This window comes from Rhamphochromis sp. 'chilingali' (assembly GCF_963969265.1).
Source record: "Rhamphochromis sp. 'chilingali' genome assembly, chromosome: 12".
In the NCBI taxonomy this organism is placed as follows: Eukaryota; Metazoa; Chordata; class Actinopteri; order Cichliformes; family Cichlidae; genus Rhamphochromis; species Rhamphochromis sp. 'chilingali'.
In genome coordinates, this window is record NC_137939.1 from 3953211 (window position 1) to 3978692 (window position 25482).

At 41.5% G+C, this 25482-nt stretch overlaps 1 protein-coding gene across 1 annotated transcript; it reads right to left on the bottom strand.

The window, feature by feature from the left end:
• On the bottom strand, positions 1-4536 carry dclre1b (DNA cross-link repair 1B). The gene is made up of 4 exons (XM_080899034.1): positions 3902-4536; positions 3016-3181; positions 2710-2892; positions 1-1971 (listed from the first exon to the last, which is right to left on the bottom strand). Exons 1-4 carry the CDS (start codon positions 4097-4099, stop codon positions 758-760), a joined length of 1761 nt encoding a protein of 586 aa, XP_080755160.1. The 5' UTR covers positions 4100-4536; the 3' UTR covers positions 1-757.
• Positions 4537-25482: the final 20946 nt, after the last annotated feature.

Sequence of the window (25482 nt, forward strand, 5' to 3'; positions counted from 1 at the left end):
ACAGTAACTAACATGTTCACATTTAGAAAAAATGTTTATTCACATGGATGTTAAGTTGCATCACGCAGCATCAGTGGTATCCACGAGCAATAATTACGGTAAACTAAATTGTTTAGTTTAATTATTGTTTAAACTAAAAAGGAACAAAAAGTGCTCAGTAAGCAATAACATGTGGCTGATATCTTAATATACAAACAAGGACACAGGAGTGAAACTAAATTATAAACAGTGGTGTTTACAGAGAAACTGAGAATCATCACTATTCTCAAAAATGGCCCATGGTGCAGTGCGGTTTCTTAACACGTATCCCCATAGTTTGGTATAGCTGAAGCATGTACACCCAAAGTGTGAAAACGACCAACACATAATACTGAGAATGTGCCTCAGCTTTGTCCATACAAAAAGTCACTGATTAGTTTTCCCCGACCAACATATCCCGACCAACAAACGGATAAAACGTCTTCCAAATGAGAAATAATTATTTTCTGTCGATCTTACACAGAAAAATGCAAACGTGAGGGAAAAGCTTAAAGAAACAAAAAACAAAAACCATCACTTAACTGTTCCTGCTCAATAACCAATAACGTCCAGGCCACACCAACAACAACAAAAAAAAAAAAAATAGAAATAGCACAAGGAATTAAAGCGCAGGAACAAGTAGGATAACTGCTTTAAAGTACTTATGACGACACAAAAACACAAAAAGGCCTCTAAAAGAAGGCAAAAACTTCAACCTCAAAATCACCACAAACAAAAATCAGTCTGAGAGGTCATTGTCTTTTGAATACTGTAAAGGTGAAGGGGTAAACTGCTGCACAAAACCTTTCTGCAGGAGGCCGCAGCTCTTAAAGTCCTCCTCTGAGAAGGGGAGGTTCTTTAAAAGTCTGTTTTCAAGCTCCTCTATATACGCATAGTTCAGCAAAGCCAGTGGGCTGGATGAAGCACAGGAATCATTATCAGGGCTGTTCTGAAATAATGTCACGCTGTCGTTCTGATCAATCCCGCAGTGCTGACTCATGGTATTCTCAATTGGCAATGTGTGGTTGTTCTCACACTCACTGTGCTGGTTATTGATTATTTTGGCACTTGTTTCTAAAGACAACGTTGTGGTAACACTGGGCTTCAAGCAGGCATTGGTGTTTGCCAGAATCTCCACTGGAGAGAAGCGGCTCGGTGCGATTTCGCTCAGTGGCGTTGACCCTTCCCTCGCTCTTTCTTCTGTGACTGTCTGGACGATGTTGAGGTTCCACACATCTCCAGCCCCTCTTCCATTTCTGCTGGGGGTGAGCTCTTTGCTCAGGTCCAGGAGAATACAGTCAGAGTCCTTTTCACTACTTTCTGTTTCTGTCTCTTCCCCAGATCCATCCTGCTCCACACACTCTGCCTCCCAGGCTTCTTCACATGACTTCCCAGATCCCCTTACAGGAGACTCAAATACCACTCCTTTAGGAACAAGAGGATGGAAGTGTTTGCGGTGAAGGCTAGTGTATGCTGATGAGCAGAGTTGCCTCTCTGGCTCTCTCGACATGTAGTGTCGGACTGACTCTGGTACCAGGATTTCATGGCGTTTTTTGTGAGGGAGTAAGGCAGAAAGACTTCCAGGTACACATTTTCCTACAATGGGTATAAGGCAGGTAGGTTTAAGTGCTGAGACAAAATCCTCCAGCTCTTGGTAGGAGGAGTGATCTGAATAGGGTACTACATGGACATAAGGGTGGAAAGAGATCAGCGGCCTGCTGGTGGGCAAGATGGCCAAAGTTGGTTGTTCTTTGTTCCACTGGTGCAAAGCAGAGGCACAAATCTCTGACTGGTCCACAGCTCTGATACGGCCGGCCCCTGGCTCAGTAGTGAAGACATCAGGCAGCTCCAGAGCTTTAAGGGTCTCCATTCTCTCAAAGCTCACCTCAATCCAGGTTTTAAATTCCATCGCCAGCTCCAATAGCAGGGACTCTTTACCTAAGGAATAAAGGCCTGCAAGACGGAATAAAGCAACAAGAAAACTTTAGACCTGCAATAACTGACCTTTTTTTTAGCTACTGAGAATCAGCAGGAACAAGCTGTGAACACAAGAATGACAAATCATCACCTTCTAAGCTGAGGATGTGAATTAATAGCTTTGAAAGTGAGACAATGTGTTTATCAGAAATCTGAGGAAGAGCTTTGTGTTCAAAATATCGCACAGCTACAAAAAAAACAAATTTAAAAAAATCCTTCTTTTCAATCCCAACATTGATACTGATATTGCTGTTTTTGTTAATTTTACATGTACTGTTGTCAGACACACCCTTTGGCAAAGAGTGCAATGCGACTCCTGTGTATGTAACATCAGCTTTTGTCCCCTAATGGTGGTGGTGAGGCTAAGGTTCCTATTAGTGCTGTCAGCGTTAATACAACGTTAACACCACAACCGCATTAACGCGGCAAATCCCCGTTAGAGAGTTAACATGGATCGGCCCTGGCGAGGGCTGCACGTGTGTTGATGCCGTGCAGCCCTCGCCAGGGCCGATCCATGTTAACTCTCTAACGGGGATTTGCCGCGTTAATGCGGTTGTGGTGTTAACGTTGTATTAACAAGATTAACGCTGACAGCACTAACTCCTATTAATCTTTGGCAGTATATACACCCAATAAAAAAAATACAAAAAAAGCCATTTATGCACAGTCACAATACAGTAACTGACAGGGCTGCAGCAAGCTGTTTAAACTGACCTATGATAACATTGTGGCTGGGGTGGCTGCGAATAATCTCCTTAATCTGTTGAGTGGCTCGCTGTCTTGATGGCAGGGTACGGTTAGGGTCACAGTTAGTGTTGTCCAGGTACAGCACATCTATAGTGGCGTAGGTCCGTAAGCATGGCTCACGCAGCATTGAAGGAGTGTATCTAAAGTCGCCTGAAATAAATCGGCGCGGAATGTTAATTTACGTGATACCAAAAACTTGAGAAATTAAATCCAACAGGACACAACTTGAGAAATTGCATTTTTCAATGTCTGAGAAGCTTCAGAGAAACAGACCAGTGTATAGAATGGAGCCAAAGTAGCCTTCGAATAGAAACATGACAGCCCCTGGACAGTGGTTGGCATCTATCAGTGTGACCGTGAGCCTCTCCTTGCCAATATCATCCAGTGGGAGTAGGTATGGCTCACCCACTTCTAAAGGATGGATCCACTGTTCTTTCACCTAAGCAGACATGGAAACATTCAGAGGAAAACCAAAAAACATCAAAACCTTATAAAAGACTTTGGTGCAACAGAATATCTACTACTCCAGATCACGGTCAGGTTTAGTCTGAAACACGTTTAAGGTTGATAAAAGATCAAAGTTTGGAAACTATAGAAATAACACACCACTGTTATTGTATATTTTGTATAGGGTTGACATGTTGTGCACTCAGATCAGAGATGCTTGGGTTTATAACCTGGCAGTATTGAATGTTTATGTGAGTTACTGTTGCCTCCTATGAGTGTGAAACAGCTTGGCCAGTCTCCTCTGACATCAGCAAGACATTTTTGCCCAGAGAACTGCCGCTCACTTAATGTTTTCTATAAGTGTGCATACTATAGCTGTCCACTGCAGGGTTGAGGGTTTGACACTTCATCTGTCAAAGTGTCCTTGGTACAGAACATCTGCCATTTTACCTGCTGCTTCTGTGTCGGGCTCTACAGTAGCCAAACACATTTGTTACTGTTCTTTCTGTTCCAAAACTCCAGCTTCTTGGCTATAGAAAATCATGTAGCTGGATAATCATTAATTATACCTGTGCTGTGCGAGCCCAGGTGTAGCCAATAGCTCTAATGAGCTCTAATTCAATAATTAAAGGTTTTAGATCCCGTGCAGCACTGCTTCTACACTCAAACATGCATTTGTTTCTTTATTTTTAATGACTACACCCTCCCTTACCTGCAGCTTGAGTTTCAACAAAGTGGCGGTTGTAGGTGAGCAGTAGATGGGGCGATTGCTCCACGTGGACGTCAAACCTGTCGTGTGGTCGCTGTGCATGTGGGACAGGAAAAACAGCCGGGTACCCGGACACTTCCGCACGTGCCAGAAGTCCACGGCCAGCGGCGTGTGGGGAATGACTTTCCCGTTTGCGGGCATTGTTATTGCCACCGCTTGAGGTCATCCAGCTGTGTGGTCAGTCGATAGATGTCACGGGCTTTTCGCCTGTGGCCAGCTGTTAGAGACTAATTAAAGTAATAGTTGGGAGTTTGACGGGCAGTTAAGGTTGTCACAGAGCAAACTGCGTATTAAAATGTCAGCAGAAACACAACAGCGTGTTGACATAAACAAAAAAACAAAACCCTTCACTGGCTTCTGGCTAACGGAATCGCTAAATACAAATTTAACACTCGTTACTAAAGGCTACATACTTTTTTTTTTCTCGTATTGACCTCTGATTTAGGTTCAGAAAATCTTCAGCCCAACCTTGAGCACCTTAAACAGCTGGCCGGTCGTTACATTTTCACAGTTGCGGTGCTAACAGCAGCTGTTAAGCCCCGCCATTTCTGTTTTCAATTTAACGCTCAACGCCTCCTTTTCCTTCTTCTTCTTTGTTTCCTTTATTGTAGCGGTCATGCTGCTTATCTACAATACTGCCACCAAAAGGCGGCACTCGGCTGGATCCATATAAGAAAAACTAGAAACACCCCCCCCCCCCAGCAATAGCAGTCACCTCAATATGCTTTATGATGTAAGGCAAACACTAAAAACTTACAATGTTAAAGAGAAAACCTCATCGAATGGTCCCTTCGGAGCAGCACTTGGCGACAGTGGAAAGGAAAAATAATGAAATTTCTTTTTATAGGAAGAAACCAAGGATGTAGCAAATCAATTTCAACAATATCCATTTTTAAAACTGTATTTGTAAATCTCTAAAAATATATATTCAATACAGGAGGCTACCAGAAATACACAACGTAAGCAAACTGTTGTAGTATCCACAAGATGGCGCCAATAGAGCGGAAACAGTCGCTTCATGGCAACTTTGCAGGGCATTTATTGTGTTTCTCATATTTTACGAGATTATAAATTGATAGAGAAGAGCGCTTGATTATTTCCGAAATATATTAAAGCTTTAAACAATTCTAGCGAAAAAAAAGAGAGAGATATACTGAAGACTTTGGTGTTTGGATGATGGATTGATTCCCCTCTGAAACCTTCGAGACTTACTTACTGTATCTAATATATGACTATATATATGTAACACTCATAAAAATCATCATCCCAATATGCATTATTTGTTATATACATTGAGAAGGGGGTACTGCTAAATGGGGTCATTGCTATGGTGATGATAGGAATTCACTGTAGCGCCCCACCCCCCCGCACCTTTTCCTTTGCACGCTGTTCACTTTTCAGGATAATACCTGGGACTGCTGCGCATTCCTCTCTTATCACGCGGCATGAGTTCTCTTTCCATACAGGAGCGCATTAATCACACGCTGCTTTACAGTTAATTATATCACCCCCAAATGCACGCATGCGCCCACTCTGCAAGGATTCAGTGGAACCCCTGTTACTATTCACTTCACATCTTTGTGATGGTTCCACAGCGGGAAACTGTAACTAATAAAGATTTTGTCCCTGATGTGCAATAGATGTGTTTATTTTGGGGGTAATGCTGCTCTACGTTCACACCTCCAGCTGCAGTGTTAAAACAGTGTCTAGAGACAAGTAAAATATTGATAACAGGACAAATATTTCTCATAGATATTCTAAGTATAATTATGCAACTGTGCATAAATAAACAGTAACGCACTTCATTATTATTTAGTATATTCTTTCTCAATCAGCAACGAACATAATTAAATTCCTTAAATAACGCGTGCACAAAACCACCGTGCCTTGTGATTCTTCAAATATTATAGGAATGTCAGTGCAGGGAGAAGATTAAAATTAGCAGCTGTTTACATGTATCAAGCCAAAGGTTGCTGAGGTCAGCAGGAGCTGTCTTTCCTGTCATGGTGTTCTGCAAGAAGAAGAAAAAAACAAACAAACAAAAAAAAAACAAAAGTGCTGTGAGACAGTACCAGTGATGCTTCAAAAGCAGATGGCTGCACAGTCTGTGATATGCCACTGCTGTTTTTAAAAGGAATGCTTTATATCTAACACATTCTCTTGCGCTAATTTCGGTGTGCAAATGTCCCCATATCCTTTATTCCCCTCTATCAAATGCTACTACAAAATGTTACTTAAATTAATACAGATAAAAAGATGTAAACCAACTTGATGTTTTTTGGCAATGACAACGATGATTAAATGAGATTCGGTGGTCCCATAAAAGTTTTTCTCTTAATTCTCTAGTTTTTTTTCCTAAATATATAACCATCCCCACGGTAATAAAGACCAGTGTGATCTATTTTTATTACCCCCATTCATCTGAGTCAACAAATTTGTACAGTCAGACTCAGTGGCGATGGCGGCTTATGTCTCTTTCCCTTCTGGGATGATGCAGTGGTGCTGCACACACACTCTCCCTGCTGCAGAGATATTTACAGACATGTGTGATGAGCTAAAAATGTCCCTCGGGGGCTAAGAACAAGTTGCAGGCTAGAAGAAGCTGGTGAGGACACATATCCTCATTTTGGCAGCCTCTCTCACTTATTCCATCTGTCTTTCTCTGTTTATCTCTCACCTTCTCCCTCCTCCAGTCTCTGCGCTCTTTGTTTCATTTTCTCTGCTTCAGCCTCTGCCATTCCATCATCCTCAATGGGGTTTCAAGGGTCACACCTTTTATGCTCTCATTGTGTGACATAAAAACAGTGTCATGATACCACAGTACAGTAGCATGATTGCTGTCTAGTCCTCTTTACCCTGTGTGTTGAGCACTACCTTCTTATCCACACTGCTGTATAACACCTATAGAGGTGGAGAAGCTGCACCACAAAAGCATGGTGGAAATCACCCACGGACCAGCTAAGGGTGCAGTTTTAGGGCCGCAGAATGCACAGCCATGATTCGTAGCTTACTGTCATTGCAATGCTGCATACAGAGAGAAAAATGACTCTAATTTTCATCCCAGAGAGCTCCAAGTGTTTTAAAATTTCTTTTTATATGATGCAGGGATATGAAAAAATCCTCAGCAGTGAGGATTAATATAGGTAACATGCAAGCTGCAGGGCTGAAAACCCTCATTAATTGTCTATCAGGAGAAGCTGGGACATGGTCAATATGTCAGCCATACTAGCATTTAATCAAAACAGCATTTTTTTCCCCTGAAAAGGGAACAAACAGATACGGGGGCTAAAGAAAGAATAAGAATACGAGCCGTTTGAAAAATGCACAAGAAACATGCTGTAACGCCAACGTGCTTTTAGACTCATTTTATTGTGCACAGCCCCCACATGCACCCGACTAAATACTTGAGAGCGGTTTAAGATGGTGGTGAGATGAGTCAAGCATTGTTTACTACACTGACGCTGCAGTTCCTTCTTTGTGCTGTACTGAATTTGTGTAATGTTGCATGTAATAGGCTATTTCTCCTTACTATCAGCACATCAAGTGTTCATGCACCGAGCAATAAGCAAAAGATTTAATGATAAAATGAGAGTTTAAAGATTTGGCACAATTTCTGCAGAAGCAGACAGGTTTGCTTGATAGAGAGATCCTCTTGTTGTCCCACAGGAAGACTAACACTGACAACTGACTGTCAGCTCCTCAAAAATACACTGCCAACAAACACATAATTTTTCTCCATAGGATGAAGACGAGTGTGATCATTCAGGAATCTGATTTATATACATAGCATGCAACATGTTCCGCATGACTGGCTTGCTGCTGAGATGACAGATTTTCAATTGCTTCCAAGTCAGCGCTGTTGACGCTCTACTATTATGCTCCTCATGTAAATTGGGACAAGATTTCATAGATTTCCTGTTTAGGTTAAATTGTCCTGTGGATATCAAGAAAAAAAGGATTTTCTTTTTGGAAGCTCTTTTCCTTCCTGCGTTGGAGAACTATTATTGTAGGTAATTTACTGAAATGGCTTATGCATCAAATGATGGGTGTGAAGCAAATTTGCAGTAAAAGCATAATTTACTCGCAAGGGAAAAAAACAATCGTACACAAGCACAAGAAACCGGATTAAAGTGAGCAGCTTCAGAGAAAGGCGAGGTCAGAGACCATCATTCTGAATTAATTTAATGGACATGAATGTAACTTTACTTTTACTCTTCACAGATGTCTCAGCTTTGCCAGTGGTGCCCTGCACACCAAACCATAATAAAAGACATGATAAATAATTGATCAAACAGGCCCCAAAGAAACTTCAATCACAGGGCTGCCATATACTTTAGTGAATCAATGTGCAAGACAAATGGTGCGTTTGCTCGTGATTTAGCAAAGTGCTTCCCATGTGCATAATGCACGTATGGCACAGTATAGCACAGAAAGGGCTGAATTTACTTCTCATCCAGCACTGAGCAATGTTTGCAGTAATTCTGTCCAATGGGAATAGACAGAAGTACTCTGTTGTGATTGTTGTGTTTGTGCCTGCAGAACTGGGGTGTTTTGTTGGTTATTTGCTTAGAGAAACTTCAGAGGAACTGGCACTGAGCAGCTGCAGAAAATGGGGTTAACCTTGTTTATACCTATTACTACAGTCAGGCTGGTAAAGCATGCAAACGTCAGAACAATACTTTACCCTGCTGGTAATGAGGCACGCACACACACACACACACACACACACACACACACACACAATCACAGTGGGCCTGAAGCTCAGTCAAGTGTGTTAAGTTGATGTGAGTATCCCTGTGACAGGAGCTTAGTATACAGTTTACTGAGAGAGGAAAAACACCAGGCTGGTAAAAATCCAGGAGCCAGTGTTTCAGTCTGTAAGGCTGTGAGTAACTACTCCTCATTACCTGTCACATTATATCCACTAATTGACGAAACAACCAGTCTAGTAGATAGCCCCATGCACTTTGCAACTACAGATTGATTTGCAGTAAATTAAATAGTTGCAGTACTCTCATGGGACAATCAGAAGACAATCAATACACTGAGTCTGCAATATCAATTTGCTGTATAAAAGCAGGGACACCATCATTTTCATTGCTTATAAAATCCATAAAAATGCATTTTACGGAAAGAATCAACTGTAAAGTCATGTGAAGCTTCATTTTTCACAAGGCCTATCAGGCTCTAGAGACTCATAGCCCCGTATCCATCCTGCCACAAAAACGATGAGCTTGACCTTTGTCTGCAATCGCTTAAATGCAGAGTCAGTAAATTTCAAATATGAGATCAGAACCACTTATTTTGATAGCAGTTTAAGTCTTTTGTCCCCCAGTGGATTAGGCAGCTGAGGGAGTTTGCACAGGAAGACAGAAAAAGAGAACAAGCAAGCAAGGCAGTTATGGATTACATGGGGTTTGGTGTGCTGTGTCTCAGCGAGGCGTTAGATTTGAAAATCGAAATTAAATTGCAAACTCAAGCTGTAAATGTTTTATCAGTTGTCACCACATTAATGCCACAGTTTATTTTGGCTTAGTGGATAAAAGGACGTTTTTTCAGCGATATGAAATGAATGAGGAAAAACTAAAACGATGGCAGATTTTTCAGCACAAAAAGAAAAAAAGACAGAATCTTTCCTTTAGTTTACCTTAGCTGGCTTTCTGGCTAACCCACTTCTGTTATGCTCTTGTTATCATTTAGAAAATTGTGGATTTGCACAGAGCAACAGAAAATGGTTGATATTACTTATGCGGCTCCAGTTGGGCTGACATAAAAGAAACTTTTGTGGCATATCTCCCGGTGGTTTTATCCCAGGATGCTTCTGTTTGTGCCTTTTTCTTCTCTCCCACATGCCTTTGTTGTGTTTTCAACAGCAACTCTTTGTTTCTGTTATCAGGCTTCAATTTTCTTCTCAATGTTTTTAGATGGCAGTTCACTTGATATTCTGACATCCCAATATGTAGCACACTATACTTCATCACGATGGTGGTAACTTTACTTGATAAGATGAAAGCTGTGCATTTTGTGCGTCAAATATATACAAAAACAGATTGACACAGTTTTATGATGCATAATCATGTGACGCGCACCTTTTTTTTGTGTGCAAGACATTGGATTATATTCAGATATTGCTTCTGGATAGAATCAGTCAGTCAATCACTTTGATTGCTTGATCATGCACAGCTTCATAAATGCAATGAAAAAATACTCATCTATGTGTACTTCTTGTGCGGTTTTAGTTTTCAATTTGTGCAGTTCTTTCTAAGTTTAGCAATGCAGCCAAACTGAAAAGCCGACCAATTATGACTCTGGGAGGAGACTGAGTCCAGAAGATTCCCTGAGAGACGGGGGACCCTGCTAGAAGGATGACCATCAATCAGTCCTTTTATAGACCAGCAACATGTAAGCTATTTGGGGCAATGCTCCTACCAAAAAACAGGCAACCCTTCTGATAATAATAACAGCATGAGGTTATCAAAGTTCTTTTCATTGCCAGAGACAGAAACACAGATCAAAACTGAGAGATGGGTAAATATAGATGATTCGTCAAGAAAAACTGCTCACACTTCATGCAATATGAGACTACAGCCCAACAGTCAACCAGCTGCCAAAAACAGGACGGGCTACGTACGGGCTACGGTTGAGTAACCCAGGCAGTGCCCATATTTAAACGCCAAAGAACATATGAGAAGAACATATGAGAAACCTAAAGTAGGATGTTAACAGCCCCTTTGCATTCACTTTTCAAAGTCATAGCATGATCTCTTAGACAATCCAGCTGTGGACTTCTATGAAGTGTTTTAAGGGTCAGAAAACGTTTGTATTTTTTTTTCGAGCACTTAATAGTGAATTTTCATAATAAAATCCTTAGTATGGATTTTCAGGATAAAAAAAAAAGTCAAGCCAAATATATAATAATCCTACAAAAACTGAAGGGGAGTGAGAACATGTTTTAACATCGAATTTATTTGCCGGCGATTTTAAAACAGGCAGATGTGAGCACATGGGGGAATAAAAGCCCAGGCAAACATCCTAGAGTGCTTCCACCTTAGAGAGGCGACAAAATTACAAACGCTCTCTTATCTTCTGCCCATGAACCAACCAGATGCTAATATGTAATTCTTAAGGATGGCCTACTCAGCATCAATTATAGTCACTGCAAAGTAAGGTGAATCACTCTAAGTGCTACGGCGGTAGAGCACTGAGAGAGCTGATACAACAGTTTCAAAGATCATACAAGGAAGTCTTCGCGTGACCTCGGCATATTCAGGGCAGGGAAAATAAATTAGAGTAGACTGCAGATTCCCATGTACCCACTTAATCGTAACAGAATTCATCCTGTTAACCTCAACCTACAGAATTACATAATTTATTTTGTATACTGGTAAAAAACATGCTCTGTATGGAGTGGAAATTTTATGTTCAGTCTCCTATGACTCTGGAGAGATGTGGTAGTTCAACTCTATGGGCATTTTAAAGCTCTTCTTAGTGGTGCTGTCTCTTGGACCGCACTGCATTGAAAAGTGTTTCCAATTTTAATAAACGTTTACTGGCACTGACCAATGCCACATACCACCGCATTTAATTCTCAGCTGGTGTGCAACGCCCGTCTACTGTTCTGTCCTCCTCATCCATAAACAGGGCTGGACGAAACAATAAAAATGTCTTTAAATGCAGTTCAACACGACACCACAGATCCAAATAACTGAGGAGCTGTATTTACTACTTTCAGACAGCAAAACTTGATTATGAGCTGTAAAAGTATTACAGGTCTGTTGCATTGGATTGCAGTAGGCTGTGAATCAAATGAGCTGGTGAGACAGCTTGCCATTCACATGAACTAAAACTACCAATATGAGTCAAACATGAGATAAATTGCTGTTCCCAACATGATTAAGACAACTGCAGACATTCCCTCTGAAGTCTGAATGCCCACGGCTGCAAATCTATGCAGCAGAGTGGTTTACAATAATGAGGCTTAACAGCAAGTCTTCATTTGTCTTCATTGTCTTCAACACTTGTCTGCTTTAACAGACTTCAAAGGTTGAAAGTAATGTTAAAGCCACAGAGGCATTGCAACAATGAGCGGTTTGATAGCATGACAGCAGAGAGCATGGGTTAAAAAGAAGCTTAAATCACACACACTCACATTGCATCTTCAGAGCATTTAATCATCAAGATAAGAAACCGGTGTTTTGCAAGACTACGTCAGAGTTTAGAACTGACGAAAGGCATATATGTGAGGATTACAACCCTATTCAATCTAGAGTTACATAAAAGACACAAACTGTAAGAATAGGATGATTATAAAGATGAAAGAAACACAGAGATAACATCACAAAAGCAGAAAATTTAAAATGTAGAAAAGAAGGAGGAACTGGAAAACAGAAAGCTGCAAGTTATAAAGTCACCAAAATCATCAAAGCAAAGAATTAAAAGACGACATACTTTTCAACATATTTTTAAACAGTCATTAAATTGTCAAATTAATTAATAAATAGCTTTTAAATGTTTTTTTCATAAACACATCACATGCAGATTTTTGATCAACATTGTAGAGCTGAAATGGTGCGTTTATTGTTCTGACACACACACACACACACACACACACACACACACACACACACACACACACACACACACACACACACACACACACACACACAAACTGGCAGTGGTGCCAAAAAGCTGGAATCAACAGAGCAGCACAAAGGACCAACCACTGACATCAGTGACCATCAGAGGGGCTGCCACAGATGATGCCTCTGAAGCCACCAATCTTGACACATACCTAACAGGGTCTGGTTCTCTGCAGGCACCAAAGTCAGAATGGTTCTGCACTACACTCCCATTGGTGGAAAAGAGGCATGAGAGAACAGCAACGCCTTCATAGCAGAACAATAATTCTTTGTGGGTTTGTCATCACAAGTGACTAATTTAAAGCCAAGAAATCACAGGCTCGATTATGAATATGAGTTTTGAAATCAGCGATTACAGCTGTTTATGTTTCCTGGAATCTGGTCAGATGTGGTTGTTACGAAATACTGCTCGTGTCCTTTATAAGCTCAGCTCAAGTGCTAACCTCCTGGCTGTCACTGAATGTAATTTTTAGCATCTTTCTCCAAAGACAGAATGTCAGGTTTCCATACAGAGGTGGAAAAGGCTTGGATCTGCATTCGCCCTCTCCATTTGCCTTGTCAGCTGATGTTCTAGATAAACACACTGTATCAGTTTTATGGTCCCCTGAGTTTTATCCTGTGTATAGATGGTGCTATATTAATATCTTCAGTAGTTGCTTTTGAGTTTAAGTCTTGCACAGGGCTCCAACTGTTAACAAAAGATGTTTGCTGTTCGCTTGGGACTTCAGCAAAGAGCAGCTAGACTACAGAAATAGCAGGCAGTGCACTCTGAGCTCAGAGTTAACAGAGCATTTGCTCTTGAGTTTTTAAAGCACTATTACCCCCACCAGAGAAGTTATGACAGATTGATTTGCAGCTGCGATTTCGCTCCTGTCAAATATGAACCATTTTCAGAAGTAATCACAGGAGAAGTAAGACATAAAGCTCTATTATTTGCCAGACCATTGTGCCGGTGTCAGTCTAAGAAGATGCTCATTTCAGAGTCAATGGGTTTTTTTGTATTGTAGACACTGATGCAGTGAGACAAAGTCGGGCTATCGTAAATATATTTTCAATGCTGTGGAATAAACAGCCAATCTGGAGCCACAGCCAGTGCATCTGTGTTGCTGCATCTATTTCATTGTCAGCAGACAGCACCGTTCTCATTACCATTTTATGAAGCCCAGTTGGCAGAGTGAGTTTGGCAGAGTGCTGCACGACTAAGAACTCTGTTGAAGTGAATTAATTTAAAATGGGATTCAGACACTGGCACAAGATATATTTAGTATCTTCTCAGGCTTGGGCTCTGGGGACCTGATGTCCAGAGCTTTGACAGGAAAAGGCAAAATCTGTGCAGGGACCTGATAACAGCTCAGGATCAAGAAGTTGGATTACTTTCCTCTTATTTTAACACACTTATCCTGCCCATTAGATTGATTTTAGAAGAACCAAAAGCTCCTAAATTTACACTCAGTTCGTCTGGATATGTAAATTCAGTGTGATTGTGAAGCTAATTTTAAAGGCAGCAGCAGCAGAGTATTTCTTCCCCATTGGTTGGATGCATCAGCAGGGATGATGAGACAGAGTACCGGGCTGTGGTCGACTCCTTTGTCACGTGGTGTGAGCAGAATCATCTGCAGCTCAACGTGGCAAAGACCAAGGAACTGATCGTGGACTTCAGGAAGACCAGGAAACACTTGACCCCTGTTTCAATCCAGGGGGTCAGTGTTGACATTGTGGAGGACTATAAATACCTTGGAGTACACATTGACAATAAACTGGACTGGGCTAAAAACACCACAGCACTTTACAGGAAGGGCCAGAGTCGTCTCTATTTTTTGAGGCGACTGAGGTCCTTCAACATCTGCCAGAAAATGCTGAGGATTTTCTATGAGTCTGTGGTGGCCAGTGCGATCCTCTATGCTGTTGCATGCTGGGGGAGCAGGCTGAGGGTCGCAGATGCCAACAGACTTAATAAACTGATCCGTAAGGCCAGCAATGTTGTGGGGATGGAGCTGGACTCCCTCAAGGTGGTGTCGGAGAGGCGGATGCTGTCCAAGATAAAGACAATGTTGGATAACACCTCCCACCCACTCCATGACATGTTGGTCAGTCACAGGAGCTCGTTCAGTGAGAGACTGAGATTACCGAAAAGCACCACTGAACGACACAGGAAATCATTCCTGCCTGTGGCCATCTCCCTGTACAACGCATCCACTTAACACACTGTTTGCTGCTACAACTACACATGTTTCTTTTCCAAATATTTATTTATAAGTGACTTATGTATGTATGTATGTATATATATGTATATATTGTACTATTCTTAGTTAGCGTATTGTCTGTCTTGTCTTAATGTTGGTTTAAAATGGAGCACTGTAACAAAAAATAATTTCCCCCAGGGATCAATAAAGTATTCTGATTCTGATTCTGATTAAAACTAAACTACCTGAACAATTTTCCTCCCAAGCTGTAGCCTTTAATTATCCTGTTCAGTATAGCTGGGAGTCTTTATTATCTGTTGTAACCAGGATGAATTACATCACCGAAACAACTCATGCCAGTGATATTCTTTACAAATCAGCAGCAGCTTTTAGTACACTGAGAGATGTGCTCGGTCATCTGCTGGAAACGATAAGCAGACTAAACAGGGAGGGAAAAGCCAAGGGGAAAAAATTACAGCGTGAAAACTCAGCACTTTTAAAAAGCTGTTAGCCTTATCTCCATGTTATTGACTGTTGGTGCATTGTTTGAAATTTCTCTGAGTCACTTATCGTGCGGACAAACAGAATCTGACAGCTGTGTGAAAACACGAGTCATAAGCTTTTCAGGAAGAGATCATTCAGACTGAAGGAAACCTTTTCAAATGTGCCCTGATAACCTTTTTGTCAAGTGTGCAGATGTAGAGCTGAAATCCCACAGGTCTTCACCCTCTTAACCTGTTTCAGTCAAATTGATCCTCATTGTATCTCTAATGGTTAACTGAAAGGCATTAGGAACGGGAGAGCAGCACGCAGATCCAAGAGGATACGATACGAAGCTCCCCAACTGCCATATCAGCCCTCCCAACATTTGACTCATTATAGAGGACTTGTGCAATTAATGTCACAAAAAGAGCACTCATGAGGGAGGACTGTATCCATCCATCCATCTTCATCCGCTTTATCCGTGGCCGGGTCGCGGGGGCAGCAGCCTAAGCAGAGGCGTGTCAACCAGGACAGCCCTACAACATCCAGAGCCTTCAGGAACTCGGGGCGGACCTCATCAACACCACTAAGGAGTTGTTTAACTGCCTCAGTGACCTCGCCTCCGGAAATTGGCGGGTCATTCCCCTCATCCCCGAACTCTGCTTCCTCCTCGGAAGACGTGTCAGTGGGATTAAGGAGGTCGTTGAAGTATTCCTTCCACCGCCTGACAATTTTCTCAGTTGAAGTCAGCAGCGCTCCGCCAGCACTATACACAGTGCAGGTAGAGCACCGCTTTCCCCTCCTGAGACGCCTGATGGTTTGCCAGAATCTCATCGAGGCAGTCCGAAAGTCTTTTTCCATGGCCTCTCCGAACTCCTCCCACATCCGAGTTTTTGCTTCAGCCACTGCCCGAGCCGCATTCCGCTTGGCCTGTCGATACCTGTCGGCTGCCTCTGGTAAAAAACCCCAACGTACCGATACCCAGCCCCCCGCCTCTCACCAGGGGCAACTCCAGACTGAGACAGAGTCCAGCCCCTCTCCAGGAGACTGGTTCCAGAGCCCAAGCCATGCGTAGAGGCGAGCCCGACTACATCTAGCCGGTACCTCTCAACCTCACGCACTAACTCAGGCTCCTTCCCCACCAGAGAGGTGACATTCCATGTCCCGATTGCCAGTCTTGGCAGCCGGGGGTCAGTCCGCCAGGGCCTCCGCTCCTGGCCGCCGCCTGGCACACAATGCACCCAACCCCTATGGCGCCTCCTGCGGGTGGTGGGCCTGCAGGAGGATGGGCCCATGTCCTCTTTTCGGGCTGTGCCCAGCCGGGCCCCATGGACTAAGGCCCAGACGCTCGCCCTCGGGCACCCTCCCCGGGCCTGGCTCCAGGGCGGGGCCCCGGTAACCCTATCCCGGGCAGGGTAAACTGTTCCCTCGATGTTTTCTTCATAAGGGTCTGGGAGGACTGTAGTCATACTTAATTTCCTGTAATTTTCATGATTTTTTTCATATAAGCTGCATTTGCATTGTGAGTCAGAGCTTTACTACTAATGTCTCTTCTTCTTGTCTATTATAATGTGATTTCACCCTGACACATTCACTAAGGCGTGGGCCAGAGCTTGAAGGCACACTCCAGGCCCGTTAACCTTGAATATCCCTTTTGTTTTTGATGTGTCAGATTCTCAGACTGAAGAGAGGCTGACCTGCCAGCTATTGATTGCAGGAATGAGAGATGCAATCCAATATTCGATATCCGCCTACCGTCATATCAGGCTGCCATGTTGACTATTTTGAGAGCAGCATGAGTGGGCTTTCATTATTTATGAGATCGTGGTCACAATCTCAAACCAGAAGATTCAGTGCTGACGTTCATTTCAGTACTTGAGTTGCTTGTCTTGATGGTTGTTTGATCATAATTGATGGTCGTGTTCATTGTGCTGGTGTTGGTAATGAAGGTGTGGTGGTGTTGGTGATGAAGGTGCTGGTGGTGTTGGTGATGGAGGTGATAAGATCTGTCTCAAGTATTGTTTTGTACAAACAAACACATAACTGTAAATATAAGAATTGTTTTTAATACTAGGATGCAAATCATTTATGCTCAATGACTGCCTGAAGTCTAGAACACATAGACATCACTAAATGCTGTGTTTCTTCCCTTGATTTGCTCTGTTAGGCTTTAATATAGCCACCGTCAGTTGCTGCATTTTTCTGGCTGTCTACATTCTGTTTGACTGACTGAAGAAGAATTTCCCATTTCTTTGCCTTGAGTGACTATCAGCATTTACACTTGGCTGAATCAGAGCAGAGAGTAGAGTCCTGTACACTTCACAAATCATCCTGCTACTTCTTTCAGCAGCCACATCATCATTAAACACAAGTGACCTGCTTCTCTGCCTCCACCAAGTTTGATGTGGTATGCTTTGGATCATGAGTTGTCTCTCTCCTTCTCCATACTTTTCTCTTCTAATCATTCTAGCACAAGTTCATTTTGGTTTCATTTGTTCAAAGATTTTTTTTCACTGTGCAGGCTCTTTTAGATGTTTTCTGGCACAGTCTAATCTGCTCTTCCTGTTCAGTGATTTGCACCTTGTTGTAAACATTAATGAAAGCATCTCTTAACTACAGACCTTGACAATGATACACCAACCTCCTCAAAAAGGCTACTTGACTCGGTTATATGTTTTGAATGTTTGTTCGTTTGTTTTTTAATCGTGGAGATAAGTCCATTGGACTTTAGTACTGTAATTTTTCAAGCTTTTTTGTGCTTTTGATGTCTCAGATAGGATTTTTCTTTTTCTGTCTTTTTCTTCAGCCTTGCAGTGACAGCTTTCTGGACCTTATATTTAAATTTACAAGGAAACCTAAATTGAACACTTTGAATCGGCTTCATATATCATTTCTGCTCCATTTGTCACAGCAAGCGTATGGGCCTTACCTGCTTGTAAAACTGCTTGTCAACCGCAGCCAACTGTCAAATTACATTTGCGCCTCTGAAAATTGGGGAATGCTGTGAAAAAATAAACTGAGCAATGAAACCAAACTGATTTTCCAATATTTATTGGCAGAAACCTTTGTAAGGCACAATCTTTGCACCATTATTGACACAGAAAAAAAAGAAAAAACCCAAAACCAATTCTGTCTTGTGCACGGACAGAATCTTTGTCTGTTCAGCTGTAGGGAGTTTTTTTCTTTCTCACAGTCATGTAGTCCTGCCCAAAAAAAGACAAAGACCACACATCATAACCTCGAAACAGCTTACAGCTAAAAATGGATTTAAAATCGAACAATTAAATCAAACAGAGACAAAATGACAAAGCTGCGCTTTTGTAAAATGAATTATGGATCTATCTATTTTTATCCTATTCACATAATCTTTAAATGATCTCTGCACATCATCCACCACATAACCTGTGCAGGTGAGAAGAGCAGCGAAATGAGGTGATGACATGCCACCAGCTCTGCCATGTCTCGCTCTCTTGGGAGAAGTGCTTCTTTTTAGGAAGTGAAGGGATTTCTAGAAATGCTAGTGCTGAAAGGTGAGACATGACACACTTCCTGAGGACTGTTGCACAGCTTGTTAAACCTGCCACCATGTCAGGGGTGAAAATGTTAGTGTTTGTCACTTAACAGCTGTTAGCAAGTGATTTCACCTGATGGGCAATTGTTGGACAGAAAATGAGTGAAAAGGCACAAACTCACATACACAAACACACAAACACACATGCACAGTACTATAGCACTCAAAATAATCTGGCAATTGAAATGGAAAACTTCCAAAGATATGGGGCGCAAATTCCCCCATCACCATTAAATTGGCATTTCTATGATGACATGCTGGGGATTAGCTGTCAGATTCCTGTTTGAATTTAACGTCATCTTTGATTGTTTTCTGATTAAAATGGTGCTTAGCCTCACATTGAGAGCACCCCAGAGTTTTACATTACAGCTTTCCCGTAATTGACAATGCCCTCATGTCAGCATGAGCTTAATGCTCATACTGTGCAGCAGCTGGTGTAATATGAAACATGGGGTTGCAGGAGTGCAAGAACACGTGTCTGTGGGTGGCGGTAGTAGGAGTGCTGAATTTAATATCAGTGCAGATGGAGAAGTGTAGCGGCCGGTGAGGTGGACGCCTTAAGAAGAGACACTTGAGAAAAACTGGACATAATAAAAAAGTATGCACTGTTTGAACAGCAGGAAAGATATCAACGGTTGAAAAAAAATGTAATTGTGTGATTAAAACGATAATGGCAAGAGAAATATCCGCCTTGGAACATCTGTTTTTTATACAAGTGTCTGTCAGTGTTGGACTGTCATAACACTGGCAGGCGTGACTTGGGATTGGTCTCGATGGGAACAAGGGGCTGAGATTGAAGCAGTGGCCAAGGCCATGAAACGCTTCAGCAAAGACAAACACTGAAGCAGAACTGGTCTCTTCAGAAACAGGGAGAGAAAAGCAGTGAGAGGAAAGACAGGATAAGAAAGATCAAATATTAATGCCAAGCCCACCTCTCTCCACTGTGATACTGTGCTTCATTTTCAAAAACAGCATCTCTCTCCCTCTCTCATGTTGCTTAAAGTTTTCCATTACAAGAACTGGCACTTTTAGTTCTCCAGGTATCTATAATTTAGCAGTTTTGCCCTGTGGAGTTGGTTAAGCTACTTTAAAAGATTTGTGTGCCCCCTCCGGTCTCGTCTCTGGTACAACAAAGACTGGACCTGCCGAGTGCTGTTTACTTTGGTTTTGGATCAAGTGTTCTCCTGACTGCTCTGTGGTGGTGTGTTTAATTACAACAATTTGACCTTTGGGTGTTGCAGTCAAGTTTTAAATTGAGGAGGATTTAATTAATCTTTTGATTCAAACAGAAAATAAATACACAACTGACCAAAATCGCTCCTTTATTGATATAAAGTATATGTTTAACTGGATGAGATTGCTCTTGTTCTACATTAAATCAAATTCACATTGTACATGATGTTGATGGTCACTTTTAGCTAACATTCAGAGGTTAAATGCTCTCAGCTTTGGAAAGCATTAACACAGTGTGTGTATATAGAAGCTGTGAGGTTGTTTGAGCTCGTTTCAGCTGAATGACTGATCATATCCACATTTTCTTTTCTGCCACGTTCCCTCCTATTTTCTATTGACAATGAACATGAATTTAAGAAAAAAGAAAAACTTTGTTTCACAGTTGTCAGCTAACATTAGCACCAGTTAGCGATCTTGGTTATTAAGGTGCAGTTCACTGTTGGCTTCTTCTGTTGCTTCTACAACATCACATGTTGCCATGAGGCTATCTTTGCAACTTACAAATAATGTTGTAATGCCACAACTTAGTAAAGGTGGAAAAAAGGTTGTTGAAGTGTTGCCAAAGAGTCTTGGCAACCAGGAAACATAAACAGGCATGAATCTGATTGAAGATTCTTTTCTCCATCTTTTGCATGTATCTCTGAATGCTGAACAAGACGAGACAATAACCACGTGTCGCACTAAGCGTCCGTGTCTCCAGTAAGACATAACTTTAAGCGTCATAATTTAGAAAGGTGAATTATAAAAATTCACCTCTTTTAATAATTTCACAAAGGAGTAACTTGGCTGTAGAAACCAAAACCTTTATTTGTACCATGCTGTAAACATGCCGTGTAATTTGTTATTTTAATACGAGCCTCTGTTGGGAAGGAACTGCAGCGAACTGCTTTTTCATGTTCAGCCCTGGTGGTTGGTTCTCTAACTGGATCAGTTATGCTTTCTGAGACAACCTACCCTAACCCTAAGCACCAATCACAACACAGCACGAGTCCTGCTGTCTCCAGCTGTTTGATCCTGTTTAAAATAAAGCAGGGTAACAACTGAAGAAAGAAGACATGGTTAAAAAATACAATAAAATATGTATTCTGTACACAATCACCCTCAAAGAGAGTAGTTGGCGGACTATCTACTATAGCTAGACACATAAGAACATTTTTGCATCCAAAAGATAATAACCATATTAGAGGTCATTTAGCAATGATGTGTAAGCAGTAACCAATCTAATATGACTTGCCAAACAGGCTTAAACCTGAGTTCATAGTCTCATTTTGTGAAAGGTTATGGACTGTAAGTAATCAGCATACACAGAAAGCGAGCTCCAGATGCCCTGCCCTTGGGTAAGGACACAGATCCTCAGTAGATCCTTTAAAGAACTGATGGAAGACCTTGACCTTGGGATGTATTATTCATGTGCATTTAGTATGAGATATCAAAGGGCATTTCAAAAACTTAATGCCGTCTTAAAAAATAAAAAACAACAGCAAATTAGGTCAGAAAACACATCACTCAATGCAGCAGAGATTTTGACGATTCCTCTGTGGCATTTCTTTAACTGGGTATCAGTGACTGATGTTAACGTTGACGCAGCTTGTGTAGACTTGACCAGATCAACGAATCTCAGCAGATACCTTAACAACACAGGGATTATCTGGATTCCAGCATCACGGCATCTGTGTATGTGAGCCGTAAGTGTATTTTTTAATCTGTGCCCTCATTTATCTGTAAACCATACAACATAAATCCGGCTGAGAAAATCTCCTTCCTCCTCACAGGACTCTCTGTTCAGTATACTATGCCACAGAGAATTTTATGAATAACAAAATATATGAAGGCAATACAGAGTAAACCACGGTGTGTGCTAGTACATGTGGCTCCAGACTGAGACAGAAAAATAAGTCCCTGCAGGGAGCTTTAAAAGGCTGTGATATCGATTAGACTCTACAGTACAAATGTTTTGTACATAGTTAATGAACTGAGGGGGATCATTAACTATAACACACACACACACACACACACACACACACACACAACACACACACACACACACACACACACACACACACACACACACACACACACACACACAGAGCTGATCAAATGAACGTGTTACTTGGATACACAGCATGAGCGGGGCAGCAGAAACAACTGTAACCATTGTAACAATCTGTTTGAACAATTAAATCATTTCTCACGGCGATCAGACAGGTTTCTATATCTCACACGCCAACACTGAAGGCAATCAACTCGAACTCAGGTGGAGGATAACATCAGATAGGTTCAGTGAATGAGAGCAAAGTCGAGTAATCAAGCTTTAAATATAAGACATTCATTAACTCTTAGTGGCAAAGGATGGCACAACAGTCACAAGACGTGTAAGATAATGAAGGACTCTTGGACTGTAGCACTAAAACCCTGCAGCAGGTGGATGAACTAGTACTGAAGTGTGGGATTGGCAGGTGACAGCAGTGATCAGTTTAACAAGGAAGTGAGTGGCTGCCCAGGTGAATTTAGGTGAAATGTGTGACGTTGCATGTTGTCAGGAAATAGCTACACCTGAGTCAGCAAAGTGAGGGGATGGAGAAGCATGGCAGCAGTTAGTTCAGGTCAGTCATCTAATTGGTGACATGGTGTCATCTGGGATACAGAAGTTTCAATAGTTGTGCTTAAATTAAGAGCTTTTGTGTTCAGTTAAATAAAAAGCCACTTATGTGTTGCAGTTACTAAAGGTAAGCTTGTCCTGAATAGGATTTGAAAGCAGGAGATAAGATATATAGCCAAGTCTGCTTCATCCAGCTGATGAAGTAGCTCCATGAAGTAGTGAGTATTGCTAGTAGTTACAATGTATGGCGAAAAGTGCTTTTTAAGGTAGAAACAGCTCACCTGCCATAAGGAGGTTTGTGGAGTCTCAGAGCTGAAACCCAGAGCCAGGGCGGTGACTGCTCTTTCATCGTTAATCTCTTTTGTTTATTCTCTGGTGAGACATCATAATGGTCCTGGTGAATGCCAGCCTTTTATTATCATCTGTTTAATGTCACCTAAATGGATCTTTAACCAGTTTACCGCTGTAGGAAAAGGAGACCATGAATGGCTTCTGACCATATACATGCTGCCCAATCCAATTTCCGTTTCTGAATCAGTGGAAAACCATGCATGTGAACGTTTTTTATATGAAGTAAAGATTCCAAAAATGTTCCATTTGTTCAATTCTACTGTACATTTCTCACAAGCTGTTAAGAGGAGCAGCATGTTAAGATGAACCAGAACAGTGTAAAAATCGAACTTTAGCCGTTTATTAGTAGTTCAAATCCTGGACCACTATTTATGGACTTTTGAGCTGCTGTGATGCAAAAATTATATCATCTGTAACTGCTTTTCTATATGTTGCTGCGACTGAATGGACTGATTTTAAAAGCAGCCATAAAGCTCAGGAACTTACCAAAAAACTTACTATGCATGAAAAAAATTTCATATGTTTGACTGTTTCATTTCTATATATTGCTAATTTTTTGCACAACTTTACAGTACCTGCAGTTTTTTTCCTCTTTTTACAGTGGATTACAGTGAAATTTACCTTCAGAGTTATAACAATAACAATACTGCATAACAAAATCTACAGTACTCCAGATTGTATATGATTTCAGATCACTTATCAATGTTTGTTTGTGACTGTTCTAGATTAAAGATTAAATGGATTCAGTGTCAGAGTTTTGGGCTGAACATTTATTAACAAATGATTTTGTGTTTAACCTGAATTGAAAAATCACCTTTTTAAGGCAATGCATCACACTAACATCAGGTGTGATTAATGTGCAGCAACCTAAATACTCAGTGATTCAAATCAGTCTTTAGTGTGATGCAACGGCTCTTGCAGCTGGTATTTGATTGCCCAACGTGGTAATACATATGTGAACTAATAAATAAATGATATCTTAAATTGGCTGCAAAGGTTTTTAGTTTTTCCCAGTTGTGATCTCAGCATTTTATTTAACAAGCAGAGATTTTTTTTTTTTCTTTTAAAAAAAGGTGCCTCTCAGCACTGTGGCCTGCTGATCTAACGTTTCTGGATGTTTAATGATTTCATATATCATTAAAGTTAGCACCAAGCCTGGGGTTGCAGCTGTAGTTCGTGTGTGTTGGGTTGTGTCATTCAGAATCAGTTCTTGTGCATGAATATGCTAATAGAGGAGAAGGTGCCACTGGCTGTTTCACAGTCTTGTAACACCTCAGCTTTACTAGCACTGAGTCTGTCAGCAGTTTGTGCCCTGCCAGCATTGACAGTTATTCGTTTGAGGCCACGAGTGTCCTTAATGCATTTCGGCAGATCTTTGTTGTGACTCTTAAAATTTACTCTCTCCATTTCTGTGTGATAAAACGCAGGAAACTGCAATAGCCACCAGAAAAGGCATCTGTCAAGTTAAGAAACTTCCAGGGTAATTCTTCTCAAAGTTGTATCCAAGTAAATCCTGAGATGTTAGAGGAAAAAAAACATTTTCACGCCACTTCATTCTGCAGGTTTTTAAAATCCCAAAGCCAGCAGTCCTTATATGACCCTGTTGTCCCGGTATCTTTTCCATTCACCCACAGTGTGGGTAAGCCTTTATTTGACAGTCGTAGTAAATAGATGCAGGAAGCAGTCTTAGAAGCATAAGAGCCAGCTGCACTGGGGGACTCCCTGCGAAGGGCATGCACGCATGGGTTGTGTACTCTAACCACTCAGCTATCAGGTTACCCCAGTCCAACACTCTTAAAAAGGAGGTCTCAATCCCTGAGGACCCTCACCTTATTGTCACAAGTATTAGTGTCTTCAGAATTACGTAGACTGAGCCATGCGTAAAACATTTGAGTTGTTTGCTTTTCAAAGCCTCAGGTTAAAAGGATTTAGGGAAAATGAGCAGAAAATGCTCACTGGGTGATTTTTCAAAAGCAGTCTCATCTGTTTACCTCCAGTTCTCCATTCTACTGACAGCTAAAACTTCATGCTTGGCCTCACTGCGGTAAATAAGTGCGTCATGTGTCTCTAAGTCTACGTGAGTGACTTTATATCCAAACAAATGTTCCCTTGAGTAAAAAACTCTAAAAGGCATTAGTTCCCACACTGAAATTTGTTGCCATAGGAACCAACATGGAGGGTGCTGAATGATGGAGGGTGCATATAACGTTGAATAAGAAATGCATTTTACTCCAAAATGAAGCACTTAATCAAGACTGCCACGTGCACCGCGAGGGTCAAAAAGCAATCCAAGCGAATATCAAGTGAAAACACTGAAAGAAAAAAACCTGAACCTGGAGTCACATGTGTATTTGGATGCATGGAGGTGTGACTGAAGGTTGGTATATGAATGCAGAGTGATAGGCTGTTGGGATGATGGACAGGATGGCTAGATGGATGGATCTGTGATGGATGAAAGCAGAGAT